The sequence below is a fragment of the Lepidothrix coronata genome, unplaced genomic scaffold, assembly GCF_001604755.1.
Source record: "Lepidothrix coronata isolate B3197 unplaced genomic scaffold, Lepidothrix_coronata-1.0 Scaffold28, whole genome shotgun sequence".
NCBI classification, from domain to species: Eukaryota; Metazoa; Chordata; class Aves; order Passeriformes; family Pipridae; genus Lepidothrix; species Lepidothrix coronata.
Window position 1 is genome coordinate 2,452,264 of NW_016690208.1, and position 27,042 is coordinate 2,479,305.

A 27,042-nucleotide genomic window follows, 5' to 3' on the forward strand; every position below is an offset into this window, starting at 1 on the left:
GGTTTGCAGACATTATCACTGAGTCAGTGTGTGTAGGAATGTCATCGAGCAAAACCTGCCTTCCCTGACTCTCGCACTGCAGCCTGTGGGTGTTGTTGGCTCTTGGCACAGTGTTGTCTCACAGATGAATCGAAGCACATACCTTGGCATCCGTGTGCAGTGAGTCAGTCCCAGCATCCCTGGGCACAAGGGAGGGATTCTTGTGGAGCGCTTGGCTTTCCTCCCACATCCTCATCCATGGCTGAGCATGATCCGTCCTTCACTGGGCTGCGATTGCGCTGGAGTTGGAGGGGAGCCTGCCTTGGATTTCCTGCCTTCCTGTCGAATCTATGCCCCATGTGGGAGGCATTTTCCTTCCTAACAGAGGTTATGGTCCATCCCACGGAGCAGCATGTGCTGGTTTGTACTGTGTTTGAGGGAGAGCATCACAGTGTGGCTCCTCGCTGAGGTTGTGTATGTGCTGCTTACAGCTCTGCTGTTTGTCTGTTCCAGGTGTTTACTGATGGTGTAACTCCTTGGAGTATCTCCAGTCACTGCAGTGCCCTGTGTTTGATAAGGGAGCTTAATGGGCTTGACAGGATCAAAGCATTTTCATGGTGAAATGATTATAGCTTATTCTGAAAGTGGATTTCCTCCTTCTTTATTCATTGTCCCTCTTCAAACAAACTCAGGCTATTAAAATATATTCTCCTGGAGGACACACAGGAAGGGGAGGCAAGGATGTCAATGTGCTTTAAAAAAAACCCACCCAACACATTTCTTACTTTGGAAGAGTGTAGAAAGTGGAATTATTTTGCTTTCAAAAATATATCTCCTTGCAGATACGGTTTAGCTGGGAAAACAGACCCAGCAGTATCTATATTTGCTGTTTTGTTCACATATAGGATACTGTGTTTTCCAAAGAATACAGTAGTACTCGTGTACATAAATAACCACCCAAGAGAGCCTTTTCCAGTGGTGACCTGACCAACACATGGAGGACGCCAGATTGTCTGTGGGTGAATAGTGGCACTTATACCACCAAAGCTTGGAAAATATTGTGTATTGTTAGTGTTTGCAGGGTTGGGAGCGTGGTTTATTCAGCATTTCTCCATTGGGGAATGTAGTTTGGACCTGTCCCAATCCACACTTGACTTCCATATGTTTTCTGGTGTCAGTTGTATCAGTTCTCGAATCTACAAATATAAAGAGTGAGCTGTGCTCCCAGGTGACCTGATAATGTAGGAACCACTTGGCCAGGTATTTCTCCCTCCAAAGCCCTGCTGTGTTTGCCTGTGCAGAGGAGGGATTCAGCAGGTGGGGGCTGTTGCTGTGTAATGAAGAGCAGTTTTGTGGCGCAAGGGGCTGCTGTGACAGTGCCGTGTTTCCTGTCCCCAGAGCTGCACTGACGTAGTGCTTTGTGTGCAGTGCTGTGACCTCACTCAAAAAACTCATCCAGATGGAAAATGACCCTTCGAAAAACAAGGGTTTCACAACTTATTGTCCTGGTCTTCTTGTGCTAACACAGTCACACGTGGGGCTGCCAGAATATCTGGGGATGGCACATTAAAGTGAGGGGGCACAACTACCTGGGGCATCACTGCCCCAAACTCTTCACTCATTGTCCAGAGCGGGGGAGTTTGCAGGAGCAACTGCAATAAAATTCCTTGCTGGACTTGGACTTGCCTGATCATCACAGAATATTATATGCCCAGTGTGCTGCAGTGTACAAAAAACTTTGGGGGTTGGTTTTTACTCACCTGTGTAGCTCAATTTCTAGGAATCTCTTTCTCTGGAGGTATCTCAGGGTTCCTAAAAATGTAGACAGCTCATTGTGCCCAGTGTGCTCGCTGCTGTGCTCTGGTTTCAAGAGGGGGCAACAAAAAAGGCACTGCCTTGTCCTCAAATAAGAAGAAAGTGGTTAAAAATACTGTGAAGAACAGAAATACCTAACTCCTTAAATACCATGTCTTATAAATCTCACCCTGCCTGGCTCTCTGTGCCGCACATTCTGGCCATTTCATTTATAGGATAATTAAGGGATTTACCTTTTAAAGGTCTTGGGTTTGTTTTCACATCTAACCATTCCAGCAGCTAGGTGTGAGCCAAAGGATTTACAGGCAGCAAACAGCCTACGTGAGCTGCATTTACTGGAGGGAGGGAGGGAGAGGGACTTTCCTTCTCCTGTGTATTGTGGGAGGCAGGAGCTGGGGGCTCTGGGAAGGCTGGAGGACAGCTCTGGAACAGGAGTGTCCTGCCTATGTGGCAGGAGATCTGCGTTAAAGAGCTGTCCACATCTATCCTCTGATGCATGAGGAGCACACGTGTCAAGAAACAATGCAAATTAGAAAGTCAGAGTGCGTGGGTTGACCAGATGGCTTTTATCAGCCAAAATGAACCTGGTTTTTCCTTTCTCTCTCTCCTTCTCCTCCAGAAGCCCTTCAGAGACCGGTAGTGTCAGACTTTGAGCCCCAAGGTCTGAGCGAAGCAGCTCGCTGGAACTCCAAGGAAAACCTTCTGTCCTGCCCTAGTGAAAATGATCCCCATCTCTTTGTTGCACTGTATGATTTTGTGGCGAGTGGGGACAACACTCTCAGCATAACTAAAGGTAAGGTTACTGGGCAGAATGGCACTGGGAATGTGTGAGCAGGCATAGGAAGAGAAGTCACAGTGAAATAACTGAGTTATACACTAAACCCTATGGAATTGTTTTTTACTGTGAGGATTCTTTTTAAACAAATACAAATATTTCACAGAATCATAACCTTTTTAAAGGTTAAAACTGTTTTGTTGGGTTTTTTTTGTTGTTGCATTGAACAAGAAACTGTTTCTCAAAACTAAGGTCTCCATTAGGAGCAAGAATTTGAACTGAGAAATTAAACTAAGCTGATTTTGGAGCTGGCCTCTAATTTCATAGTTCTCCAAAACACAGTCCCTGTATGACAAATGACTGTGTATATAGGTATAAGGACCAGAAGGACTGAGTAAGAAAACTCTACATGTACTCCAAGTTACGTCTACTTACCTTGCTGATTGAAATTACTTTTTTATTGTTTATCCACTCCAGTTCTCTCCTGGCTCCATCAGACCAGCTCAGTTCAAATAAAATTTGCTGGATTCAGTTTTTAAGCTCAAGCAGTATTGGAGCTAGTGCAGAACTGCACGAGAGCCTGAAAATCTCCTGAAGCATGTGACTTTATTTGGCTTGGAGGGGTCCACTCAAGCTTGAAGAGAAACACATGCTCCCTGCTGAGTCAGATACCTCTTCTTCTAGGAGATTACTAGTGATCTGTTAGCCAGAAAGAACCTATCTTTGTCCTCAGCTGCCAGGTTTCCCATGTGTGAATACGTTTTCTGTTTTCCAAGGTGAAAAGCTCCGTGTCCTGGGCTACAATCACAACGGGGAGTGGTGCGAGGCCCAGACCAAGAACGGGCAGGGCTGGGTCCCCAGCAACTACATCACCCCCGTGAACAGTTTGGAGAAGCATTCCTGGTACCATGGACCGGTGTCACGGAATGCTGCCGAGTACCTCCTGAGCAGTGGGATCAACGGGAGCTTCCTGGTGCGGGAGAGCGAGAGCAGCCCGGGCCAGAGATCCATTTCCCTGCGATACGAAGGAAGGGTGTACCACTACCGGATAAACACCGCCTCCGACGGCAAGGTAGGCTCCAGGACATCCAAACCCTGAGGGAAAACCGTGCTGGGATGCTTTTGTCCGCTGACTGCACAAGGTCAAACAGCAGCAATTGAACTGAGCAGCTCTGATCCCTGAGCACAGCGTTTGTCATCTGTAGTTACAGTAAACTCTGAGATTCTGACGTGGCCGGGACAAAACACTTTTACTCCTTTAGCAAACTGTGGTGTAATACAGCTCAGCAGTGAAACACTTTAAGGTAGAAGATACCAGAGTTACATCAGAGCTGAATGTAATGGAGATCATTAATAAGAGATTCTGAGGATGAATTCTTGTCCCTTATGTTCAAAAGAGAATCTCTTTGACTGCCAAATAGAAAAGTCAGCACCTGTTGCTGTAATTATTACAGTAATTCTGTAAATATTAGGGACAGAATGCTTTTTGAGCTATTCTGCAGTATTTTTAACTACTGTTTTGATTTCTCTACAGTATTTCAGCGTGATCATTGGAGACGGGTAGGCACTTTCACTTTTATATGGGCTGTGTCCCTAGTTCCTTCATTTTTTCCCTAGATTGTTGTGTGCTGTAGCAGTGTTGCAATGCCGTGCTTTGTGGATGCTGCAGAGAAATGTTAGCATAAAAGTGTAGTTTTCCACAGATTTTTGTTTGAATTTCGTGGAAACATTTCTACTGGCATTGGATTTCGGAAAACGTTGTTTTTTTTAACAAATCTGTTTTAAGCAGTGTCTCTTTAGATCCTGTGCAGAAGTTGAAGTGTGGGTCTGGAGCATGGCTGCTGAGGCTCTTCTTGCCAGCATCTAATAGATGACAGATTCTGTGCCATTAAATCACTTCAAAAGAAAAAACTAAAAATAATCAAGCACAGTAGTGGCCCACTGTGCCCAATTTTCCCTTGTCCTGTGAGAGCTTCACTCTTCTTACAGCAATGCTGCCAGCAATATCTTTAGTGTGAAAACATAGGGAAGCAGTACATCACATTCCTTATTTCTCAGAAACCTTTAATAAGATAAACAGATTTTATTCAGTGATGAAATACTTTTTGCCTGCTTTAGCAAACAGGTTGTAATTGAGACAATTCTGACCATGTTATTTAAGGCAACGTGTTTCCAAGTTATGGTGCTTTGATTCTTCCTTTTTCCTCCCATGTAGACACACTCTGTGGTCAGCATCAGCACTGTGGCGTGCAGCATACTTGAAGGGCTACATGGCAATCTGGAATATTATTCCTCCTCCTGTCTCTGTAGCTGACAGTCCCTCTATTCCCAGAGATGCTGGCAGATGAGCAGTGTTCACATGTGAATGTTTTGAACCGAATCCTCCTTCGGTTGGTGTAAATAAACACGTGTCCGTGAGGAGATAGCACATGTTCTCCATTTGAGCTGTTAAAAGGGTTTGGCATGTGAGGGCTTTCATCCCAGCAGAGCTGTTTTTATCCCAGAAACACAGTTCTGCAGAGCTACAATAATCCATTCAGGTCTGTATTAGCCAGGTTAACTGTTCATTTTCCACGAAGTTGTTCGAATTGGTGTTTTTGAGAAAAGGTGCAGGTCGGCACAATGCCCTGCAGCTCATGGTGGCTGGAAATGCTAAACTGAGCAGCAGCAGTGGCTGAGAGAGCTGTGGCTTTTGTGCTTCACCTCTGCATGCAGGGGCAAGTGAAGAGGTACCACAGTCCTCCTGATGTTGTGCCAAGTGCCAGCATCCCTGCAGAAGGGGCAGTTTGCCATGTCCATGCATCATGGGCTGCAGTTTGCAGCCTGGCGTGTTCAACCCCATCATTTTCAATCTGTGTTAATGAGCCGGGCAGTGAATTGTGACAGCTTAGTGCCAGATGTGCTGCCCACTCTGCTGCTGGGCTGGGGGACACTGAGCTCTTCCAACACACTGTCCCTGGCTGTCAAAGCTGAGGAGCTGGGGGGGGAAGCAGCCAATATCCCTGTTTGTCCCTCTGCGGAATGGAGGCTGCTGGAACAGGTTCCTGCTCTGAGCTGCTCGTGTCACACTCAGTTACCAGCTTTGCAGCAGAGCGTGGCTGTGCCAAAGGAAAGCTCTTACCTTCACTGCCCTGAGCACCTGGGGCCTCCCCAGCCTGCTGTATCATTAGCCAGCCTGTCCAGGGAATTTAATGTCTGCAAGTTCTCCAGTAAGGATGAATGGCTTTGGTGGGATCATATCCTTTGCCTGAGAGAACATGCTTTAGGAAAAAGAGGTGTCAGAGGAATGTGTGTCCTGCATTGCACAGCCTTACCCAGGCTTTGTCCTGGAGGGAAGTTGAAGGGACTAGGAAGAGATCAGAGGTTTGTTTGTCTTAACTTTAGTACTGGTGATACCGAATGCATTGGGCTTCAGCAACTTTAAAAAAAACTTCTCCAGGATTTTTTACTTTATTTCCCATTTTAATGGGTCATATTCTTCCGGACCACCTTCTAATGTTTTGTTTTGTTGGTTGGGGGTTTTTTTAAGGAAGGTATTAAAAGTGAGCTTGCTTGATTTGGTTGCCACAGTGCAGCCAGTCATCTGGTAAACCACTTCCGTGGTACAGAGGACTTGGTTTTCCTGACTTGATAGTACTTGAGGCAAAGCCTCCTATTGAGTAACCAACTGAATAAACAGCCTTGCCCAGCTAGTTCTTCAAATCCTGCTGTCTTCAGCATTAAGGAATCAGGATTCATGTCCTGCTTGAGTCTCTTGGACCCTCCAATGGCTGAATTCGGATGCAGACTCACTCCTTTATCAGGGACCTTCATGGATTTTTTTTGGTGTGGATGTCCTCCATCCTGATGCAGGTTTTCTCTGAAACTTTTGGCCATTTATTTAGCCTCTTCTCCTTCTGTAACAAGATCATATAATCTGTCACACTAAATACAGATATCTCCAATTCTTATGAGATATAAGCTGTCATAAAACCATGGGCAGCTTCCTTCTCTGTGCTTCTCTAATACTTCCAAATAATCCTGGAGTTCAGCTTTCTCTACATCCATATTTTTAGATTTTAATCCTCGGTGTAACATGTGCAGTGCTCATACCACTGCAAGTACTTCAAGTCGTTCCCAAACAGGCATGGCTTGTTTTAAATTGTGGTTGTACCAGCTAATGCTTGGTCGCTCGCACCAAGCAGCTGTGAAAGGCTCTTATGTTGTCATTTTTCTGTTTTCAGAACATCTGTTATTAGGTGATTTCACCTCATTGACCATGCAAAGTGTTGTGGGGGTTTGGAGGGGTTTTTTTTTGGTTTGGGGCTTTTTATTTTTTTCAGCTGAGGTGTTGGAATGAGGTTTGGTCACTTTACCAAAACAATATCCAGCTCATTTTGGTAGAGGGTTGTGAACATGCTCCCCAGGAGGATGCCTTTATTTTCTAGAGTTAAAGTTTCCCCTAGAGTTTTTTTATCAGCATGTGTAGCAAAAGAAAAACAAGAGTGAAGGGAAAGTAGATTTCTCCAGGCCAGGGTGTAAAACCCTCCACTCTGAATGCCCTTGCACATCGAAAAGCCTTTAACAAGGGCTGTGATTTCCCAGCACTGGCAAGGTAGGTTTCTACAGCATAGCTGCCTTTTTTGGATGACAAATGCTATTTAGTGTTCACTTCCCAGAACCCTTACAGGGGCCCTTGTTGTGTTACAAAGGCCATAGCTGGAAAGCCAATGGCCTCCCTGTACCTTGCAGTCTAACTGGCTGATCTGCGAGGTCGTTCACTGCTGTGTTTGTTTTCCCCTTTCCCGGTTACAGTGTGCCTGAGCTGAGCATTTTACCTTTCTGCATCTCTTCCAAATAAGTCCATGACACACATAGATTATCAGCTTTTGCCAATTCTGACCATAATAGTCACTGGACATACATAAGTTTGTGGCTCATCCTCATAAACCTGAGTAGGGATGTGGGCAAGCAGGATGCTGAGGGGGAGAGGCACTTTCATCCATCACTCCTCCTTCCTTGGATGATAGAACTGCTTTTTTCCCCTCACCTTTTCTTTCATGTAGTGCCTGTGCTCCCATATGCTTCAGAATATTTCTTCTCATTCTGCTTATGAGTTTGTATAGTAAACAGATGCCTGCAAAGGAGGTGTATCCATACAGGAGTTGCCAGTCTCCAGTACAAAGACTTTACTCGAGTTTGAGGGGGATTTTGTCCCTCCCTGCACACCCTTTTTTTTTTCCTCTTGCAAATGCATCTCCCTTTTCTGTTAGACATATTTGCTTATTGCTGGAAGTTCACTGGTGCATCTTCTTTTTCCATCCAGCAATTCTGTCCAGGTGGAAGAGACAGAATTTGACCCTAAGCCTGGGATTTTTGGATGCCTGGCAGCTCCGTCAACTTCCCAGCCTCCTGAAATCCCTGACAGATGGCCACTGCACATGCAGAACCTGTTGAGTGCATATCCAACAATTCAGAGGCGTTTGGGAAGTTTGATCATAGCTATTGGCATGTGATATGAGCAGTAGGAATAGTGTGTGGACTGGACAGAAATTTGGGTGACCAGCATGGTGCTGCTCTTCCTGCGAGTCTGTCCCTTGCCAGACCTTGGTCCTTTGTGAGAAATGGAGCTCTTCCATCTTCTGTGTCCAGCATAGGCAAAGTGCACTCTGATACAAAGATTTCTCCCTCTCCTTCAGGTGTAACCAGCATCACTTTTCAAATAATTAAATCCCTAGCTTTTGTCACCTTGCCTGGCAGAAGGCTGGGCTTGAGGATGAAAATTGGAGACAGTTTCCCTCTGGTGGGAGGGAGTCACTTGTCTGTTATCTTTACCAGGATTTTAGGCTTAAAATGGATCTTCTGTATAAATGTTAAGAAGGTAACAAATATGGGTTATCATGCCTCGCAGCAGGTTTTCATTCAGTGGTAATGATTTTACTTCTGTGCTATCGATCAGTGCCCATCAAAAGGACGGAGCAGACCAGCTCCCTGATTTCATGCTAATGCTCTGCAGAAGCTTAGGAAAAAGCAGGGAAACCTCCATTTTGCCAAGGACACTTCAAGGAGGAAATGTCATAACCCAAATAGAAATAGTGAAATTGAGACACTGAGGCTGACAACCCCCCCACTCTCCAGGAAATGTCCCACAATCTTTACTGACCAGCCTTTTGAAAAGAGACGCCTCAAGCAGCAGCATGTCAGTCTGGTGCTATTTGCAGTCGTTCCTCCTGTTTTGTTTTGGCGAAATGCATGTATTTTCTCCTGAATCGATGCCTTTCCCATGTAAGCAGTGACTGTTCTGGGCTCTGGAGCTGGTTACAAGACCTTGTGGAGCTCATAGTTCTTGCAGCTTGAGTAGAAGCAGCGCAACACTCCGCTTTCACAATTTTGCGTTGCAGTTTCTACGTATGAGCGCATTTCTACCTCAGTGTGCGTTACCTGAATGAGTTTTCTGTGTCTCTTTGCTTCCCAGCTGTATGTGTCTTCAGAGAGCCGCTTCAACACCTTGGCAGAGTTGGTCCACCACCACTCCACCGTGGCAGATGGGCTCATCACCACCCTGCACTACCCGGCGCCCAAGCGCAACAAGCCCACGATCTACGGCGTGTCCCCCAACTACGACAAGTGGGAGATCGAGAGAACCGACATCACCATGAAGCACAAGCTGGGTGGAGGGCAGTATGGAGAGGTGTATGAAGGAGTCTGGAAGAAGTACAACCTCACAGTGGCCGTGAAGACTCTGAAGGTAGGACTCAATCTCGGAACGTTCCCAGCAGGAAGCGCGAGTTCGGGGTGTCTGCCCTGCCCTTAGCCCTGGTTAGAAATTTGGGTTGATGTCGGGCCTTCCTTTGTGTGCTGTAAGCTTGGAATAGTTAATTTCTGAAAGAGCTTGATCCTACTACGGTTTATGCGATGCGTGAAACACTCATATATAAACAAAGGAGGATGTTAACAGCACAGTTTTGACTTCAGAATGGATGAAACCTTAGAAAAGTAAATAGTGCCGTGGTGTCTCGCATTCAGGGTGTGGTAAAGGTGAGCTGTTCACGGGTGAACACACCAGCACAATCTGGTGTGTTAAGGAAAATTGTGGATTATGAGTCAGTCAACACAAAATTCAAAGGCTGTGCTTCAGGGAGGCTTTACATGTTTTGATTTTCTGTCTTATGTGGCGTCTCTCCCAAAAGACAAGCTCCCTGTGTACCTGGAAGTCTTAAGCAATTGTTCACAGCTGCTTCTGATCGAAACACACAAGAGGAGGAAAAAGGGTATCCAAGCTAAGATGTATTAAAATTCATAAGTGGCTTTAATGAAGAACTGGATAATCAGTTCTGCTGCTGGCTCTGCTCCCTGATTTCTGTGTCTTGGTTTCCTTGTCTCTTGAAATGCAAATAGTGCTCTGTGAGTTCATAAGGTCATTGCTTAATTCATCTATGTTTATAAAACTGTCTTGAGATCTTCTGGCACCATCTGCACACATTGCATTTGATTGCTTAATAGGAGTTTATGCGAACTTGACACCATGTTCTTTCTCCTCGAATGGGGACGTGGTTTGGTCTTGCAGAAACAAACAGAACAGGGGTTTTTGTTTGTTTCTTTTTGGTTTTTTTGCAGTGGAAATTTTGAAGTGGAGAGAACTGTGTAGATGCTTTAGTGCCAGGGGAAGAACCTTTCCTTGATTTGGGGAAAATATTTCATCCTTACTCTCTGAGCAGTGGCTGCCTTAGTACTTCTGGGTTGCTATGGCTGCAGAAAGTATTTTCATTTTGGCCTTTTTTGTACTCTGGAGGCTCCTGCTGTTGCTCCCAGCGGGGGAGTCCAAGTGCTGCTTGCACAGGGAGCGAGTGACATCTAGTGTTGTCCCTGCTCGGGATCACTCGGGAGTGTTGCAGAGCAGGTGAGCTGGGATGTGACCAGGTTCAAGAAAACACCTCTTCTATATTGAGAACTCAGTGCTTTCCTGGAACACTGCTTGATGTAACATCTTCCTGCTGTGAGCTGCAGTGTGAGGATTCCCGACGCCTTCAGACTTCTCATCCTGCTTTCATTCTCTTCTCTCTAAAACCTCTCAACAAAGACAAATTATATGTTATCCCATCAAATCTGTTTGTGCAAAGGAGAAACCTTAATACAGACCATGGCTGTTTCAAATATATCAAATAAATATTTAATGAAACACTGCTAAAAGTGGTTCATAATGTAGCATGGAGCAGCATGTTCCACTGGGGAGTGTAAGAACAACCAAGAAGAGAGAGTTGAGAAACACTCCAACCCGCAATTATGCACGCTAAAACCATCCTTAAAAGCAAATTTATAATCCACCTTTTAAAATCCATTAGTGTACTGCCTGACAGGTGGGATTATAGCTTTCTTCAAAGTTTTTGGAAACATTTTTAAATCACATTTATATCCCAGTTCTACTGGGGAAAACAAGCCTTTCGCAGCTTCTGTGCAACCCTTCAGATGACTCATTTTATTTTCCTCTGAGAGAATATTTTTCAAAACTTTATATGACTCTTCTTGTTTCCTTCCCCATCTACTCCAGATCTCTCTGTAAGAAAAAGGGAGGGCAGACTAAAAGAGAGAGGGGGAGAAAAGGTCCTTCCAGCATCTTTTTGAATAATGATGCTTATGAACACCCATTTGTTGTTCAGTTTTCTATCAAGTGTCTAAACATAGCTCATGGCTGGCACAGAACTCTAGAAGGAGGCAATTCAAGCAGCACACACTGTTCCTCAGACAGTGTTGTGGTGCTGAGATATTTCCCATTAAAATGCATCACTGGCAGCTCCACGAGTTGCACAGGACACATCAGTATTTATAAGGGACACACTCTGAATTTGTGTTTTTACCCCCAGTGTTGGAAAGGGGGCACGAGGCAGGCAGTGGCTGCAGGAATGGGGCACAGAGCTCTGTGACCTGCACAGTGTTGGACCAAGTTCATCCTGCTGTAACTGTGGCCACAGCTTGTTCTCCTGAGGGCCATTTAATGGCTGAACTGCTATGAGCTGGTCAGCTCAGCACATTTCTCACTGCACACCTTGAGTCTGCAGCCACTAGGACTGCTTCTGCTTTTTCTCTTTTTTTTTTTTTTCTCTCCTTTTTTTTTTTTTTGTATTTTTTCCCCAGCAGAGAAACCTGTGTTTTAAATTAGACAACACACAACCCCAGTGTCCCTTAATGCCATGGCATGGCCCTGTGCTCTGCTAGGAAAATACTGTACAGCCAGAACTGTTTTATTTCTTCCAGTGGGAGCTGGAAGCCGGTTAAGGCTGGTCCTTTGCACGAGATCAGGTTTTCAGAGAGATCATTGTTACAGTGGTTCTCTGTATGTGTCCTTCCTATTAATTTGGTCACTCAGAGGTAGGAGATTTCAAACAGTGGAGCAGCTATGCAGAGGAGAAACCTTCCAGGGTTTGTGTAGCATGAATAAGATCAAGGCGTATTTAGGGTAATTTTGCAACCTGGATTATTAACCCAGTTTCCTTTGCCAAAGAGAACAGTTTAAGGTCCTGCTCACAAGGACCTTTGGACTATTAGTTTTGACAGTGTGTTCAGAAAAATTGCAGCTGCCAATCAAGCTAATTGGCAATGAATAGTAAATGATTGAATGAAACTTGGAAAAATGTTCTCCGTGCTAACTGCAAAGCAGGGAGCTGGCTGGATCTCACCGTGGCAGCCCACTGTTATCATTCTCACCAGCAGCAGTAAATCCTTTCCAATCCTTCCTTAAAACACTTTGTCCATGTAGCCTGTCAACATTAATCCATCAATGAAAAAAAATATGGATATAGAAAGAAACATTGCTTTAGGAATAGATCTGTATTTTTTGCACCACTTTGAAACGACCTTCCGGCCATTTGGGGCATATTTGCTTCAGAAAAATATGTCTTTTGAGCAAGACTGTCTCTTCCTTGGGTTTGTGCTGTGCCAAGTAACTTTATGGTGTCCAACAAATGGGTAGTGACACGTCTGCCCACAGTGGTTACGTCATGGGTCAGGCTCTAAATGCCAGAAATGAATCTGTGAAACCTTGGACTTTCAATCACAGAGTAGCTACCATCAGTTGTGTCTCCCTGTCTGGGATGGGGAGGGGGTTCTTGTTCCTGCCCATTGAATCTGCAGACCTGAATTTCAGCAGCTTCTCAAGCGTTTGATTGTGTTGTGTCCTTCCTTTTATGTTCATTCTTGTTCCTTTGCTGTACTTTTTATTTCATGTTATCTTTTTTTTCCTGTTAGGAACAAGCACGTTTTTTTTTCCTTTTCAGCTCCTGAGTGTTCCTGTGAGAGACCCCTCACAAAAAGGATATGGATTTTCTTTCCCCAGAAAGCTCAGTTAGAATAAGAATGACAAAAATATGTATTTTTTAAATCATACAAAAAAGCCAATGTTCCTAACTCCCTGGCTTTGTGATGTGACTACAGGGAAAAATTACCTTGCAAGAACTATGGCTTATGTTGTCAGTTTGCAGTTCTTTTTGTGTCCTCATACAAAAATCTGTTCCCCCTTTGTGCACACTGTTTGCCAAAGCTTTGCCATTGTTCTGCAGGAGGATACCATGGAAGTGGAAGAGTTCTTGAAAGAAGCTGCAGTAATGAAGGAGATCAAGCATCCGAACTTGGTGCAATTATTAGGTAAGTGATAAATACCAAGCAGAGGGATTTGAACTAAACCCTTGTGCAGTGATATGGATGTTAAGGAGCAGATAAGCTGCTTACCATACCAAGGCTTTAAATACAGACACTTATTGTCTGGCAAAATTCACAATTTGTACCACTAATACATGGTTTTTAATGATCTCGTCTCCCTAATGTTTAATTTGCCAGAGCCTGCAGCAGAAAATTAAACCCCTCTATTAACCACTTCCAAGCAGAACACATTCTTTCCATAAGCCCCATATTTCTACCTTCTAGAGGTGCAAGTTGCCCTCGAGGACAAAACCTGAAGATTCACTGAGGTTCTCAAACACTCATTGGCACCTTTATGTTGGTCCCCAGGGGTGTGCACGCGGGAACCTCCTTTCTACATCATCACGGAGTTCATGACATACGGGAATCTGCTGGATTATCTGCGGGAGTGTAACAGGCAGGAGGTGAACGCTGTGGTGCTCCTGTACATGGCAACTCAGATCTCCTCAGCCATGGAGTACCTGGAGAAGAAAAACTTCATTCACAGGTAGGAAGGACCATGAGCACCCCCGGATCTCGAGCACAGAACACCCCTTGATGTATTTTCCTGCCTTTCAAGCTGTCACAGCATTGGCTTAGATGCAGTTGGTGTTCTATATTTAACACACTAGTGCATTGTGTTCTGACACAGTCTGTTAACCTGTCTGTAGGATGGGTTTTCTCTCAGGGTTTTTCTCTTACCTTTGAAGAAGCTGCAGGTGAAAGACACGTCAGTTCTTTTATATTTTGGGCAAGGGCCTTAACTGTAAAGGCTTCTCAAAGTAACGGACTTTTAATGGACCAGATAAACCACTTCCTTGATTGTAACAGCCATTAAAACTGCAGTTGGTGTTGCTGGATGTGAGCAAGTGCTCACAGCAGAGCCACCCTCTAAGAGCCACGTCAGCCCATGTTCTTTCTTATTTGGTTCACCTTGTTTCCCATCCTCTGTAGGGATTGTTCCCGCTATTGTCTGGATTGCGTATTCACTTTAATAAGCATCTCTGCAGTCTTAAAAGTCTCAGAGACTCTGACCTTTAAGTGTGCTGCAATTATGGCTGGAGCTTTACGTTCCTCATCTGCAGAAGTGGGCTCCTGGCAATATAATGACACATCCTGCGCCAGGGCTGGAGAGTCACTGAGCTTTATACAAGATGCTCTCGGTGTTGTAGCGTGACCTTTCCTGCCCAATTAACTGGAATATGGAATTAGCACGTGTTTTTTCATAGAGACAAATATGAAGATCGTGTGTAAAGTTCTAGGTGCTCCTCCAAGTCATGCATTGCCTTTGCTGCCTGAAAGGCCTGTTTAAGTGCTGCCATCGGTCAATAAATTGATCAGTGATGCTGCCAATTAAAATTTCCAGCCTTTGATTTGCTCTGTTGAAAGTGTTTTGTCCCGTCAGCCTGCAGGAAGTAAACTTTAAAAACTGCTTTGTGTGGATCTCATTTGTCTGCTCTACCATTCACTTCATTTCCTCTTATTTCTGATGATCCATTTATCTAAAATAAATAGTAGCATTTTTCCTTATCAGCCACCCCCATAACCACCTACCCAATTATTTGAAGAGTGTTGTCACAATTCACATCCATGGATTCAAATGCTGGGCTCTGACCTCATTTAATGAATCAGGAAGGAGGAGGAATTTGATTATGAAGAGGAGCTTTTATTTAGATACACATTGTAGTAATCAGCATTGATAAGAAGGTATATTCAAAAACACTGTGAAAATTTAATGGGCATCTGGTAAGATGTAATTTTTTCTCTTTTTTTTTAATATTTAATTTATTCTGATTGAGCAGAACAAGCAAAAGAAACAGTGGCAGTGTCTGCCTCTTATCTAAAGATCTCACTGGAGCTTCCTGGTAGAATCAATTTTTAGTTCAACGTGACCTAATCTGGAAAAGTGTTCTAACAAAACCTAACATTAGGAAAGATATACTTTTGTGCTTTACCTTTTTATCCTCCTGAAGCATTTCTGAGTGTGCAAACAGGTTTTTCTGCAAGCAGGTTTTCCCTTGCCAGGGAAGAGGCAAATGCAATATGCACATCTCCCACCTGCCAGGGTGGAGCCAGGTGAAAAAATGCAGAGGACAAGCTTGATTTTGCTTATTGCCCAGTCCCTTGAAAATGTCAATACTGACAGCAGAGGCTACAACAGGTTTTCAAAGGCCAAAAGATGGTGTGAACAAGTTGTGTTGTAAAAGGTGGTACACTTGGAAGGAGGGAGGGCAGAGCTGGGAGCTAATCCTGGTGCTTGAGCAAGGACTGGAAAAGGAGTCTGGAGAATAACTGGTGTTAGTTGGGGTGACTGAAGCGTTAGAGGGGTGGGCAAAAAGTGAGGCTTTGAGACTGGGTTTCTTCAGTGCTCATCCTCAGCTATTGATAACTTGAGCACTGACATTTCTTTAAATTATTTTTATCCTGAGGGTGGCAGCTTTTATTGAAACTGAGGGGGCTTCTTGAAGCTCTCACTTCAGATTAGGGGAAAAAAAAAAAAGAAACATTTGGATGACAGTCTTACAAAGCCAGGATGGAAAATAACTTTCCCTCTCACATGTGTGCATGTAACTACAGAATTTCTGTTTAATACCCTGATCAAAATAATCACAGAGGCCCAGGTTTCTTCGGGAACAGCAGGTTTCCTTGCTATCACTAAAAGTGAGATGGCAAAGACTTCTCATTGCCTATTTTTTGTGCTTTTTTTTTTTCTTTTTAGGGACCTTGCTGCCAGGAACTGCCTTGTAGGGGAGAATCACTTGGTGAAGGTGGCAGACTTTGGCCTGAGCAGGTTAATGACGGGTGACACGTACACGGCCCACGCTGGAGCCAAATTCCCCATCAAGTGGACTGCCCCAGAAAGCCTGGCCTACAACAAGTTCTCCATTAAATCCGACGTCTGGGGTAAGAGTTTGCATGTACAAATTAATGCAGATTATAGTCTTCTTTTCCAGGCCTGTGAAATGAGGCCACTGTGGAACATTTCACAAGGAGGGAACACGTTCCCTGGTTTGAGCCACATTGTTCTTTGAGCTTGTCAGAGTGCAGGAACTAATCTCTGCTCGGGCAGTCTGAGAGCAGAGCACAGAGGAAGCTGACCTGCCTTTATATATTTGAGTTGTTGGCAAATATGAAAATAAAGGATACTGTAGGGTTTATAGAAATGTATGAAATGGGGCTGGGGGACACCAATGCTACTGCCTTGGCAGAGTTATGGCACAGGACTATGAAGGGATATATTGTTATATAGCAAAAAAACTTTCTAACTACTTCAGGGAGGAAAGAATCTGGTTCATTTTATGTTAAAAAAATAATAATTATGTGTGTATCTGTCTAGCGATAGCTCCAAGTTCATCTTTCTGCATTTTAAAAGAATAATCTTTGGAGTGAGATGAGGAGAAGCAGAGGGAAAATTTGATGACAAATGGTTATTGAAGAGCCCTGAAGTGCTGGTGATAAGAGTAGGCTTAGCTAAGTGGAGCTCTGTTCTTTCAAATCTGACCACGGAAAATCTCACTGTACTTTTATCAGCCCTTCTTTGGGTTTTATATCTCTACCATAGCTGTTGGTCAAATTCTCAGAAGTGCCCAGTGACATGAGATAGAAGTTTGTGGGACGTGGTCCCAAAAGCACTTGGAAAATGATATCCTGAACATCTTCTATATATAAACCAACAGACAGTACTGAAGCAGTGCTGAAGTTTTCTGCAGTTTGGGGGAAACTGTGCAGAGAAAGGCTTTACTATGAAGAAACTTTTAGGTAGATGGCTGATGCAAAATGTTCTCTAAAGCCCAAAACAGCCTCCCAAAGAATATGTGATTGCTGACCAAGGTGTTTCTGCTGTTTTGGGCTTGCAAGTGGTGTGGCTGTTTCTGTCTGCCACAGCCTCAGGATGCTGCTGTGGTGGCTGCAGGATCCCTGTTGCATTTCAGCAGTAGACTAATCCAGGAGAAAAGATCCCACAGGAGTATTGGGTATCTTTAGTTAGGGTTAGTTGTAACCTTGCAAAGCAGAGTTGGGGCAGTGGACTTTGGGGTGTGATCGGAGCAAACCTGCTGTCCCTGGAGGCCACGGCTGCTGCTGGGAATGCCAGAGTTTAGATGTTTTCACCTCACTGCCTCAAGACAGCAATCAAAGAAAATTGTGCACAGAAATGTCTAATGTAAATTGCCCTTGGTGGCTTTGCCATGTAATGTGATGTGATTTCCTTACTTATGCAGAATTGTAATCGCTTTCTCTTCAGGTTAAGAACAGAATAGGGTGACTGAACTAATTACATGCAGGTTGTTGAACTGGTGTTGGGTTTATTCTGCGTGCCTGACTCCTGGGTTTAGCTGCCTGACCCTGGTGCTGACCTGCATCCCCACCAGCTCCTGAGAATTGAATGCCTCACCTGTTCCAAGACCCTTTCTGTGCTCTCCCTTTTCCTGTTCAGCTTTTCCCTGTGACCAAAACATCTCACCCTCACCGTGTCTTGCTAGCAACTGCTAAAACTTTCCTCTCACTGCTGCCTCCCACATTTCCCTTCAAGACCACGCTGCAGCTAAACAAGGGCACCCCAAAAACACTGAGCTATTAAAATGTGCAAGTCCTCCAGGGAGAGGTTGCAAATGAGAGGAGCTGTCACACTGAGGGAGCGACTGCAGTGCAGCAGTGAAGCGGTTTCAGCTAATCCACTGTGAAGTCTCTTAATTGTGCCTCTAATAGGACTTGAAGGATCTCAAGGCGTTCAGGTTTGAGACAACTGATACATTGAAAATTAGTCTAATTCTACCCTGTCATATCGCAGGAGACTTGTCTGTGCTGACGGAGAGGCTTGTTATGCTTCTTCAACATTTAAGCTGCTGCTGAGCATGGGATCTGAGCCACCCAGAGCTGGTCTAAGTGTGCAGCACTGTTTAGTAACCAGTCCCACCAAACATCCTCCCAAATTTAAGATGAAAACAAAGCTTATTGATTTTTTTCTTCTTTTTTTCCCCCCTCCCTTTTTCTCTGCTGCAGCCTTTGGCGTTCTGCTGTGGGAAATTGCAACCTACGGCATGTCCCCGTACCCTGGGATTGACCTGTCTCAAGTCTATGAGCTGTTGGAGAAAGACTATCGTATGGAGCGCCCTGAAGGCTGTCCTGAGAAAGTTTATGAGCTCATGAGAGCATGTAAGTGTTCCTCAGCCTTGCAAATGCTGCTTTTTAGCTCTGCAGGGGTGCAACAAAAGTGCCGGGATCTGGCCACGTGCAGCAAGGCACAAGAAACCCCCTGCCAGTCCCAGGGAAGGTGCAGTGCTGTGTGGAAGTGTTTGGTTAAAGCTGCTTTCCCCAGAGGATGAACATGCCATGAAACCAGCTGTTCACCCCTGCTGGGAGCCCACAGGCCTCGGGGAGAGATTTGTTGTGGATCTCAATGCTTTCTTTGTCTCCTTTTTCCTGACAACTTAAAGAAAAGCTTGTGCTCAAGGATGAAGCAGGAGCTTCATTTGGCTTCTTGCAGGACTGACTGTTCCTCTTCACTGTGGCTTCTTGGTACGTGACTCAGTGCCACAGGCTTTTTTCCAGTGGTGCTCAGCACCTACTGTCACACACTTACATGGAAACCTGATTTAGGGAGTGCTGGGTGTCTGCAGCTGTCACTGAGCCAAAGTGGTTGCAGACACCCAGCACCCTGTAAATCAGATTTCTGTGTCAGTGTTTTATCTCACTCAGTGTATTAGAAGGGAAGTGTGATTTCTGGCTGCTCCTGGTGCAGAGTACTGAGTGTCTGTTGCTGGAGGGAAGTTTTGAGTGGTGGTGTGTTTTTTTCAGGCTGGCAGTGGAGCCCTTCTGATAGACCTTCCTTTGCTGAGATCCATCAGGCCTTTGAAACTATGTTTCAGGAATCCAGCATATCAGATGGTAAGTTCCTCTTGGACCAGCAATTCCAGAGATGGGGAAAGGGCTGACTGCATCCTTAACTCTGCATGTTATTCATAGACTGTTTTCACTGAAACTCAGTCCTAGGCTGTACTACCTGGTAGTAAATGGCATAGAAAGCAGATACATATTTGCATGTGGGGTTTTTTTTGGGAGCAGACATCTCATATTGAAGGGCCAAATGGCTGAATAACCTCAAGGAACTTCTGCTTTGCATTGCTCACTTTTCTTTTTGTGATATTAACTCCAAACAGTGCAGTGGCTTTTTATCTTCTGCTGATTTTAATAAATGTTTTTCTTCTGTGCGTTGCAGAGGTGGAGAAGGAATTGGGAAAGAAGGGCATGAGGAGTGTAGTGAGCAATTTCCTCCAAGCCCCAGAGTTACCAACTAAGACACGAACATCAAGGAGAGCTGCTGAAAGCAAAGATGCCAACGAGGGCTTGGAGACTGCACATGCTCGAGGCCAGGGGGAATGTGGTAGGTTTTAATTAAAGTCATTATTCCTTCAGGAAATACAGGGAAAAACAACATGCACATCTAGCTCCAGGCCTTCACGTAGGCAGAGCTGTACCTAATAACAGGTGCCATCTCTGTTGTACCAGTGCTGTGTTTCTGGGTGACAGGCTGCTGAGTTTGCTGTCCTGGGTCCAGAACTCCTTTTATTAGTTTTTGCAAAGGTAGGTTGTTAATTCTGGGACCAGACACGCACAGCAGCTGGGAGTGTGAATCCTTAACTGGCTGAGGGACTGGTGCTATCCCTGCCATTGCTTAGAGAAGCCCTCGGAGTTCTTTTAACTTATAATGGCTGTTACCTGGAGCTCCCTAAAGACCAGAGCCTGAGCACAGAGCTCTCTGATCATATCCTCTTCCCATTCCCTGGCAGGAGCTATCAGTGGGATCTCCCACTGCCTCTGAGTGCGGGGTAATCTGCTGTGTTCAAGCCACTTTACACTACCACACTGCATAATTTAAAGCAGGGTGATAGCTCGGGTTTTGCAAGCCCCATAAGGGAGGTTTCTTCACTTTCCATCCTACCAGATTTGTGCTTGCAGCACAGAAGAGTATTACTCTTGGCAGGTACCAAATATAATTTCAGCGAGGGACAAAGAGGTATTTACAGAATCTTCCATAAAATTAAACTTCCAATCAGTTTCTTCAAACACTTACTTGCCATTCCGAGGAAATAAAAGCGGTGGTAAAAGGGTGGATGAGTACAGGAGATTTGTATCTACCTCGTTTGAAAAATAAAAAGGTAAAATGAAATACAGTGGGGGGTTTTTTCAGCTCCTGTTGAGGCTACCTCTTCTGACCATTCATGTGACCTTTTTTATGTAGTGTCAGATTCATCCAGTAGTACATGTTTCAGTAGCAAAGGCACATCTAGACAAAGAAGGGGGGAAAAAGGAGGGGATTTAAAATGTTGGGAAAAGAAAGTAAGAGTGACTTAGAAATGAAGGTTATTTACCATATATAGGAAATGAAATTGCCTATTATTACAAGCTTTTGAAGTAAAATAATTTCATTTGAATACTTAAGAGTTTTGAGGGATTCAAGTGCAGCAGGAATAATATGATTTTAACGTTATGCTGGGAGTCATTTCACTCTTTACTGTGAAAGAAAATTTTGCACATTAAAGTTTTATTGCAGTTTCCCTTCCAATTGTCAGTGTTTCCATAGCAAGTCCAGCAGCTGGAAGCTGATCCTCAGTGCAAGCTGCTAGTTTTCTGTGGATCCTGCAACTCCTCTGTGTCTATAATCAGAAGGGCCATGACCTGTGCTCTGGCTGTCCAGGTCCCCATAAGTCCTGTGGGATTGGTGTTCCTGTGAAAGTGTGCTATCTTCTCAAAGTCCACAACTATTTTATTTCAAATTCTCTCCCCTCAACCAAAATCCTACCCATAGCATGATGATGTCCAACATGTGACTAAGAAGCATCCTTCCGTCCCCTATGACTTTGCTTCACCTCCCCTCTTACTGCCTAGTCAAGCTGTAAATGTATCTGCTGCCCTGCAGGCATTCCTCCTTTGGATCAGAATGCCTTCACAGTGCCTGGCCTGGAAATGAGCCCCTCTGTCAGTCAAACACAGAGACCTTCAGGACTCTGTATGAATTTATTATAGACCATTATTCATTTTTAAATACCTCTTGTAAGTGGAGAAAGGGTCACCCCATCACTTCCCTCCGCAGCGGTGCTGCTGAAGGAGGCTGGTGCTGCCCCTTTCCTCTGTTACTGTACAAAGCTGAGCATCTTCACCGTGGTACGACCTGAAGTGTCGTATCTTGGTCTTGATTTCTGCTCGTGGAACAGTTATTTCCGTTCCCCACAAAGGGTGACATCAGGAAAATGAAGGAGAAGCCTGGGGATGGAGGTGGGTTACAGAGGTGCCTTATTAATTCAGAGGGTCAGCGATTCAAAAGACAGCAATAGCACAGGGACTAAAGCAAAGGCCTCTTTGTATTTATCTTCTTCACAGTGTGAAGTTCAGACAAGTCTCCAGATGTGAGGATGGGAATCTGAACACGAATATGTGATGTTTGTGTGATGTTCTTTCAATGGGAAGCCTACAGGGAAAGCAGTTTGGCAGCCACCTCAGGAATTAATGGATGCAGTATCAGAGACCACGTTCAGTCCAGGCTTGAGTGTGGCTGCACTTGCTTTAGCTCTGCTCTGAAGTTGTGTCTCTTTAGAGAACCTCCACCTTTTGGAGGTGCTGCAGGTTTGCTCCTGTAAGAAAACAGATTATTCTGGCTCTTGGAACAACGCTCAGAAAACTCTTTTCATTTCCCTTGCAGACCCTCTGGACCATGAGCCTGCTATTTCTCCCTTGCTCCCACGGAAGGAGAGGGTGGCCCTGGAGAGCAGTTTGAACGAAGATGAGCGGCTGCTTCCAAAGGACAAAAAGCACAACCTCTTCAGTGCCCTGATCAAGAAGAAGAAGAAGACTGCTCCCACCCCTCCGAAACGGAGCAGTTCCTTCAGAGAGATGGACGGACACTCGGACCGCCGGGCGGGCGGGGAGGAGGAGTGCAGGGATGCTGGCAATGGGGCTTTCATTGCACCCCCCACAGACACAGCTGACCCCTCCAAGTTTCAGAACCCAAGCAATGGGGCTGGTGTCACCAACGGGGTTGTTGCTGGGAACTCTGGGTTCCTGTCTCCCCATTTACGGAAGAAGTCCAGCACGATGAGCAGCAGTCGAGGGGTGGCTGGGGAGGAGGAGAGCAGTTCCAACTCCAGCAAGCGTTTCCTGAGGTCCTGCTCAGCCTCCTGTGTGCCCCACGGAGCGAAGGACACGGAGTGGAAATCCGTGACTCTGCCTCGGGATTTGCAGTCCACAGGACGCCAGTTCGATTCCTCCACTTTCGGGGGGCACAAAAGTGAGAAGCCAGCACTGCCTCGGAAGCGAGCAAATGAGGCCAAGACTGACATTGCTGTCAGGGGGACAGTGACCCCTCCTCCACGGCTGCTTAAGAAAAATGAAGAGACCACTGATGATGTGTTCAAAGACGCAGAGTCGAGCCCTGGCTCCAGCCCTCCCACCCTGACACCAAAACTTGGCCGTAGGCAACCTGCTGCCCCTCCTTCCTCCAGCGGGCTCCACAAGGACGATGGAGTCAAATCCAGTGCCTTAGGTACCACTGTGACCATGGACCAAGGTTCTGCTGCCAAACTCAACCCTGCTGGGTTCATGGGGGCCAGCAAGGCTTCCTCTGAGGAGCCACGATTGAGGAGGATCAAGCAGACCTCGGAGTCAGCAGGGAAGGACAAAGGGAAGTTATCAAAGCTGAAACCGGCCCCTCCACTCCCTCTCTCTTCATCCTCCATCGCCAAGCCTGGGAAGGTTTCTCACAGTCCCAGCCATGAAGCAGCAGATGTGGTGTCTGGGCCGAAATCCAAACAGTTGACTCAGGTTGGAGAGGCTGCAGGCAGTGATGCTGTCAAGCCAAACCAGTCAGGGGAAGGTGTGAAAAAGCTGGGGATCCCCTCTGTACCAAAGCCACAGTCCTCTACAAAGCTGCTGCTGAGCACAGCAACCCCAGCTGCCTCTTCCTCGTCCATACCCTCTGCCCCAGGCGGGGACCAGGTGTCATCCACAGCCTTCATCCCTCTCATATCCACCAGGGTCTCGCTGCGGAAGACCCGGCAGCCCCCGGAGAGGATTGCCAGTGGCACCATCACCAAAGGGGTGGTGCTGGAAAGCACCGAGGCTCTGCGGATCGCCATCAGCAAGAACTCTGAGCAAATGGCAAGCCACAGCGCTGTCTTGGAGGCTGGCAAGAACCTCTACACCTTCTGCGTGAGCTACGTGGACTCCATTCAGCAGATGAGGAACAAATTTGCCTTTAGGGAGGCCATCAATAAGCTGGAGAACAACCTACGGGAGCTTCAGATCTGCCCGGCCACGGCCGGCAGCGGTGCCGCGGCCGCCCAGGACTTTAGCAAACTTCTCAGTTCAGTGAAAGAAATCAGCGACATTGTTCAGAGGTAGCAGAAAAACTGGGTTAGGAACACACAAGTCAAATCAATCACACAATGGGCCAAAGCCAACTGGGGAGAGAGTAACGTGTGGACTGACAAAAGGACCGGGGTGTTCGGGCTGGGGCTGCGCAAAGGACGCAGACTGTGACTGGGCACCCCAGCTCCAAAGGGCAGGGCTGTGTTCAGGAGGCACTTTCCACCCTCTGAACTCAGATTCCCTGTGTTTCATATAGTCGTAATCGTCTTATCTGTGGAGTTCTTGCCTTGTGGACTACAAGTCTAAATGCTGATGTCACGCCATGCCTTTTTAGTAATATTTTATTGTTCTGGACAGACCGTTAAGACTGAAGCCAGGCTGATGGACACTGAGATACCACCCTCCTCAGGAGGACTTTGTACTGCATTTTTGTCCCCTCTCTCTGCCCCCCTGTACACGAGGAGGAGTGTTTGGATAGCAATATACCCACTGTGTTTCTTGGGAGAGCTGCAACACGTGGCCCTGGCCCGAGTCTGACATTTACCTGACATTAATGCAACAGATTTGGCGCTTGGGAGGGCAGGGGGAAAAATAATTAGTGTAAATTTTTTTTGAATGACAGAATGCTACAAGTGATGATTGCCCAAATTCTTCCTGTGATTCCACCAGCTGCCCTTTGTTTCTGTGATTCTCAGTGTTGTTGAGCTCAAATGAGTTGTTGGGTTCCAATGTTGGAGGCAGCACCTGCGAATCTCCCTCGGTAGCAAAACAGGAGTGAGGAAGGTCTGGAGGAGGCTGTGCTATCACAGTCTCGTGATATCTGACATTATTTGGGCTGGTGTTTGGGGTGAGGGGTTGCAGAGCCCGGGGAGCTGATGCTGAGCAAGGCATTGCTCCCTGAAAGCCAGAGGGTGGCAGTGAGGGGGGATGGCTTGGGATGAGCTCTGAGACACCACTGTGCCTCCAGCAGCCCTTTTGGCTGAGCCTGCACATTGCAGTGGGTGAGAACTGCTGTGCCTCCAGTTGAATTTCCAGTTTTTTGTTCTGTGAGCAGAGATGGGGCCTGGCCTCTGCCCTCCTGTGCTTTGAGGGGCTGTGGTGCCTGCCTTTCCGTGCCAGTGGAGCTCCCCAGGGAGAGCTTCAGTGCCAGTACTCTGGGGTAAAACCATTAGTACCTTCATGGTGGTGTGGTTCCATCCAGCATCAAATAAGGATCTGTGAAGACTGCAGACACTTCCCTTGGGTGCATCTCCCAAGGAAACTGCCACAAAATGCTGCCAGCAGGACTCCTGGCCTTCCTTTCCAAGGTCCTGTGACCTTCCCAACTAATGCAGCACGGCTGGGAACTAACTGTGACTTGTGACAATAGTGAAAGAACAAGGTTTAGGGCTATTAACAGTGCAATTTAACTCCTCTTAACGGTTCCAAACATGAGAAAAACACATTTTTCATGTCCTGTTCCTCTGTAACTCTTGTGACCCCTCTTGTGTATCTTAAACACTAATTGCCTTCAATTGTATTTTATGCTGTTCTCTTGGGAACTGTTTGTTTTGTATATGATTTCTAGTAGTTCACTCGTGTGTGTTCACACCACTTCTCGCCCTCACAAACAGCCATGACTTAACACGTGACAAATGTTCAAAAGAAAATACACACTTCTGCCACAGGCTGCCTTTAAAAATGTAAGAAAAGAGAAAAAAAAAAACAACCCTTGGACTGTCTCTTTCCTGGAGGTACTGTTTTTACTTTGATAACATATTGTGCCACTATATTATACATTTGTATCTTGTTATTACACACTTTTGTAGACTTGTCTTTTTTACAGTGTGTAAATAGCTCTGTCCTTCATCTCTGTGATACTTAAGGGGGTCGTTTCCCCTTTAATTTAGTCCAGTACAGATTGTTTCTGTACACGACTTTCAATTCTTCCTCCTCTCTTTCTCTACTTTTCTTCTCTTTTTTTTTTTTTTTTGCCTTTTTTTTTGTAACTGGACTAATGACGACACAGATGTCAACACAGCACATTTGGATTGGAAAAACAAACTCTAAGAAAATCATGCAGTAAATGTCTTTTTTTTATTAGCTCTTATCTTTTTTTTTTTTTTTTTTTTTGATTTATTTTTTATTCCAGTCTCTCTTGTGTAGTGTATTTAAAAATAAATCAATGTTGAGGAAAACCTGTGTTTGTCTGTTAGCAAAGCTTTTCCAACCCAGTTGCCTCCCCTTAGATACAGCATCTGAAAACAGGGGTTCCCTGTTTGGGGGGTTCACCGTGGCCCTTTGGCACAGAGGGATTTGTGGAGCCAGGCAGCAGCCCCTTTCCATGTTCTTTTGATCTGGCTCTGGGAAGTCAGGAGAGAAAAGAGATGCACAGAATAAAGACTGTGTCATCACCTCTTTTGAATCAAAGACTTCACTGTTGTCTTCAAAGATTTAAATCAGAGATTTGACTAGACTTCTCTTCCTGTTAATGGTTTGTAATCTGTAATTCAGCTGCTCTTGTGGTTCCCTCCTCCTCTGCTATGAAATGACCCATGAGTTTCTCTCCTTATACAGTTCCCTCCTTCATTTTTGGTTGCCCATTTTTATCTTCAGCCTTTCCAGCAAATCTGGAGGGTTCCAGGTGGGAGTGTGACCAAGATCCTGGCAAGGTCAGTGTCCAGGCTGCTGTTCAAAGACTTGCATGTGGTGAATAGCTGTGGGCTGAGGGAAGATGAAGAAGCTTAACCTGCCCCTAAATACCACCACTCCTGGTGATCTTCATCTCCCCTGGCTTAGGGACCAGTCCATGGTGTCGTGGGAAGGCAGAGGCTGGGTTACCTGGCTGGGGAAAGCCCGGGGATCTGTGGTGTTGGGAGTGAAAGAGAGGGGATTAAAGGCTAAATTTAGCTGAATACAGTAGGAGTTGATTTAACAGATCGATGCATTTAACAGTTTGATTGCTCCAATTTTCAAGGCTATTGAGCTTGAAAGTGAGAGTGCTCTGGGGGAAAAATAGCTGTGTTTGTGGTTTTGTTTTGGGTTTTGTGTCTTTGAAATTACAATGTTCGCTCTTTTAAGTTTTAAAGGAAAACTTGTCATCTTGCCTTTTGTTGAGAAGTTGCTTGTCACGAGATATAAAATGTGGTCAGTGTTTTAGGCTCTTTTCTCTTAAAAATCCCACATTATTACAGACAGGCTGGTGTGGCAGCCTGGCTTGTGGAGGTGCTGCTGGGCCAGCAGTGCTTTCAGGTGTGTGGGAGTGCTGCCTGTCCCCCAGGATGGTCAGGGACAACCCACAGCCTCTCCCTTGGTTGACATTCATCCTTCCACAATTGAAAAGAGAGGAAAACACACCTAAACACAGTGTCACCTCTGAGGAGAGGGATCCTGACATCACCTGTGCATCTAAGAGCGGGCTGGCAGCAGAGCACAGGATGCTCCCGGTCCAAGGCTGAGTCCTGGCCTGGGTGGGCTGCTGG

General features: G+C 45.6%; 1 protein-coding gene across 3 annotated transcripts in view; it reads left to right on the forward strand.

The window, feature by feature from the left end:
- The window catches only part of ABL1 (ABL proto-oncogene 1, non-receptor tyrosine kinase), a 77,798-nt gene extending 52,512 nt beyond the window's left edge, over positions 1 to 25,286 (forward strand). For all 3 annotated transcript variants that reach the window (XM_017810343.1, XM_017810344.1, XM_017810345.1), the window contains 10 exons: positions 2,414 to 2,587; positions 3,346 to 3,641; positions 9,024 to 9,296; positions 13,102 to 13,186; positions 13,550 to 13,727; positions 15,939 to 16,123; positions 18,221 to 18,373; positions 19,016 to 19,105; positions 19,437 to 19,601; positions 21,918 to 25,286. In XM_017810343.1, the coding sequence (XP_017665832.1) occupies positions 2,414 to 2,587; positions 3,346 to 3,641; positions 9,024 to 9,296; positions 13,102 to 13,186; positions 13,550 to 13,727; positions 15,939 to 16,123; positions 18,221 to 18,373; positions 19,016 to 19,105; positions 19,437 to 19,601; positions 21,918 to 23,614 (3,296 nt within the window). In that variant the 3' untranslated portion in view covers positions 23,615 to 25,286. The remainder of the gene's footprint in view (positions 1 to 2,413; positions 2,588 to 3,345; positions 3,642 to 9,023; positions 9,297 to 13,101; positions 13,187 to 13,549; positions 13,728 to 15,938; positions 16,124 to 18,220; positions 18,374 to 19,015; positions 19,106 to 19,436; positions 19,602 to 21,917) is intronic.
- Positions 25,287 to 27,042: the final 1,756 nt, after the last annotated feature.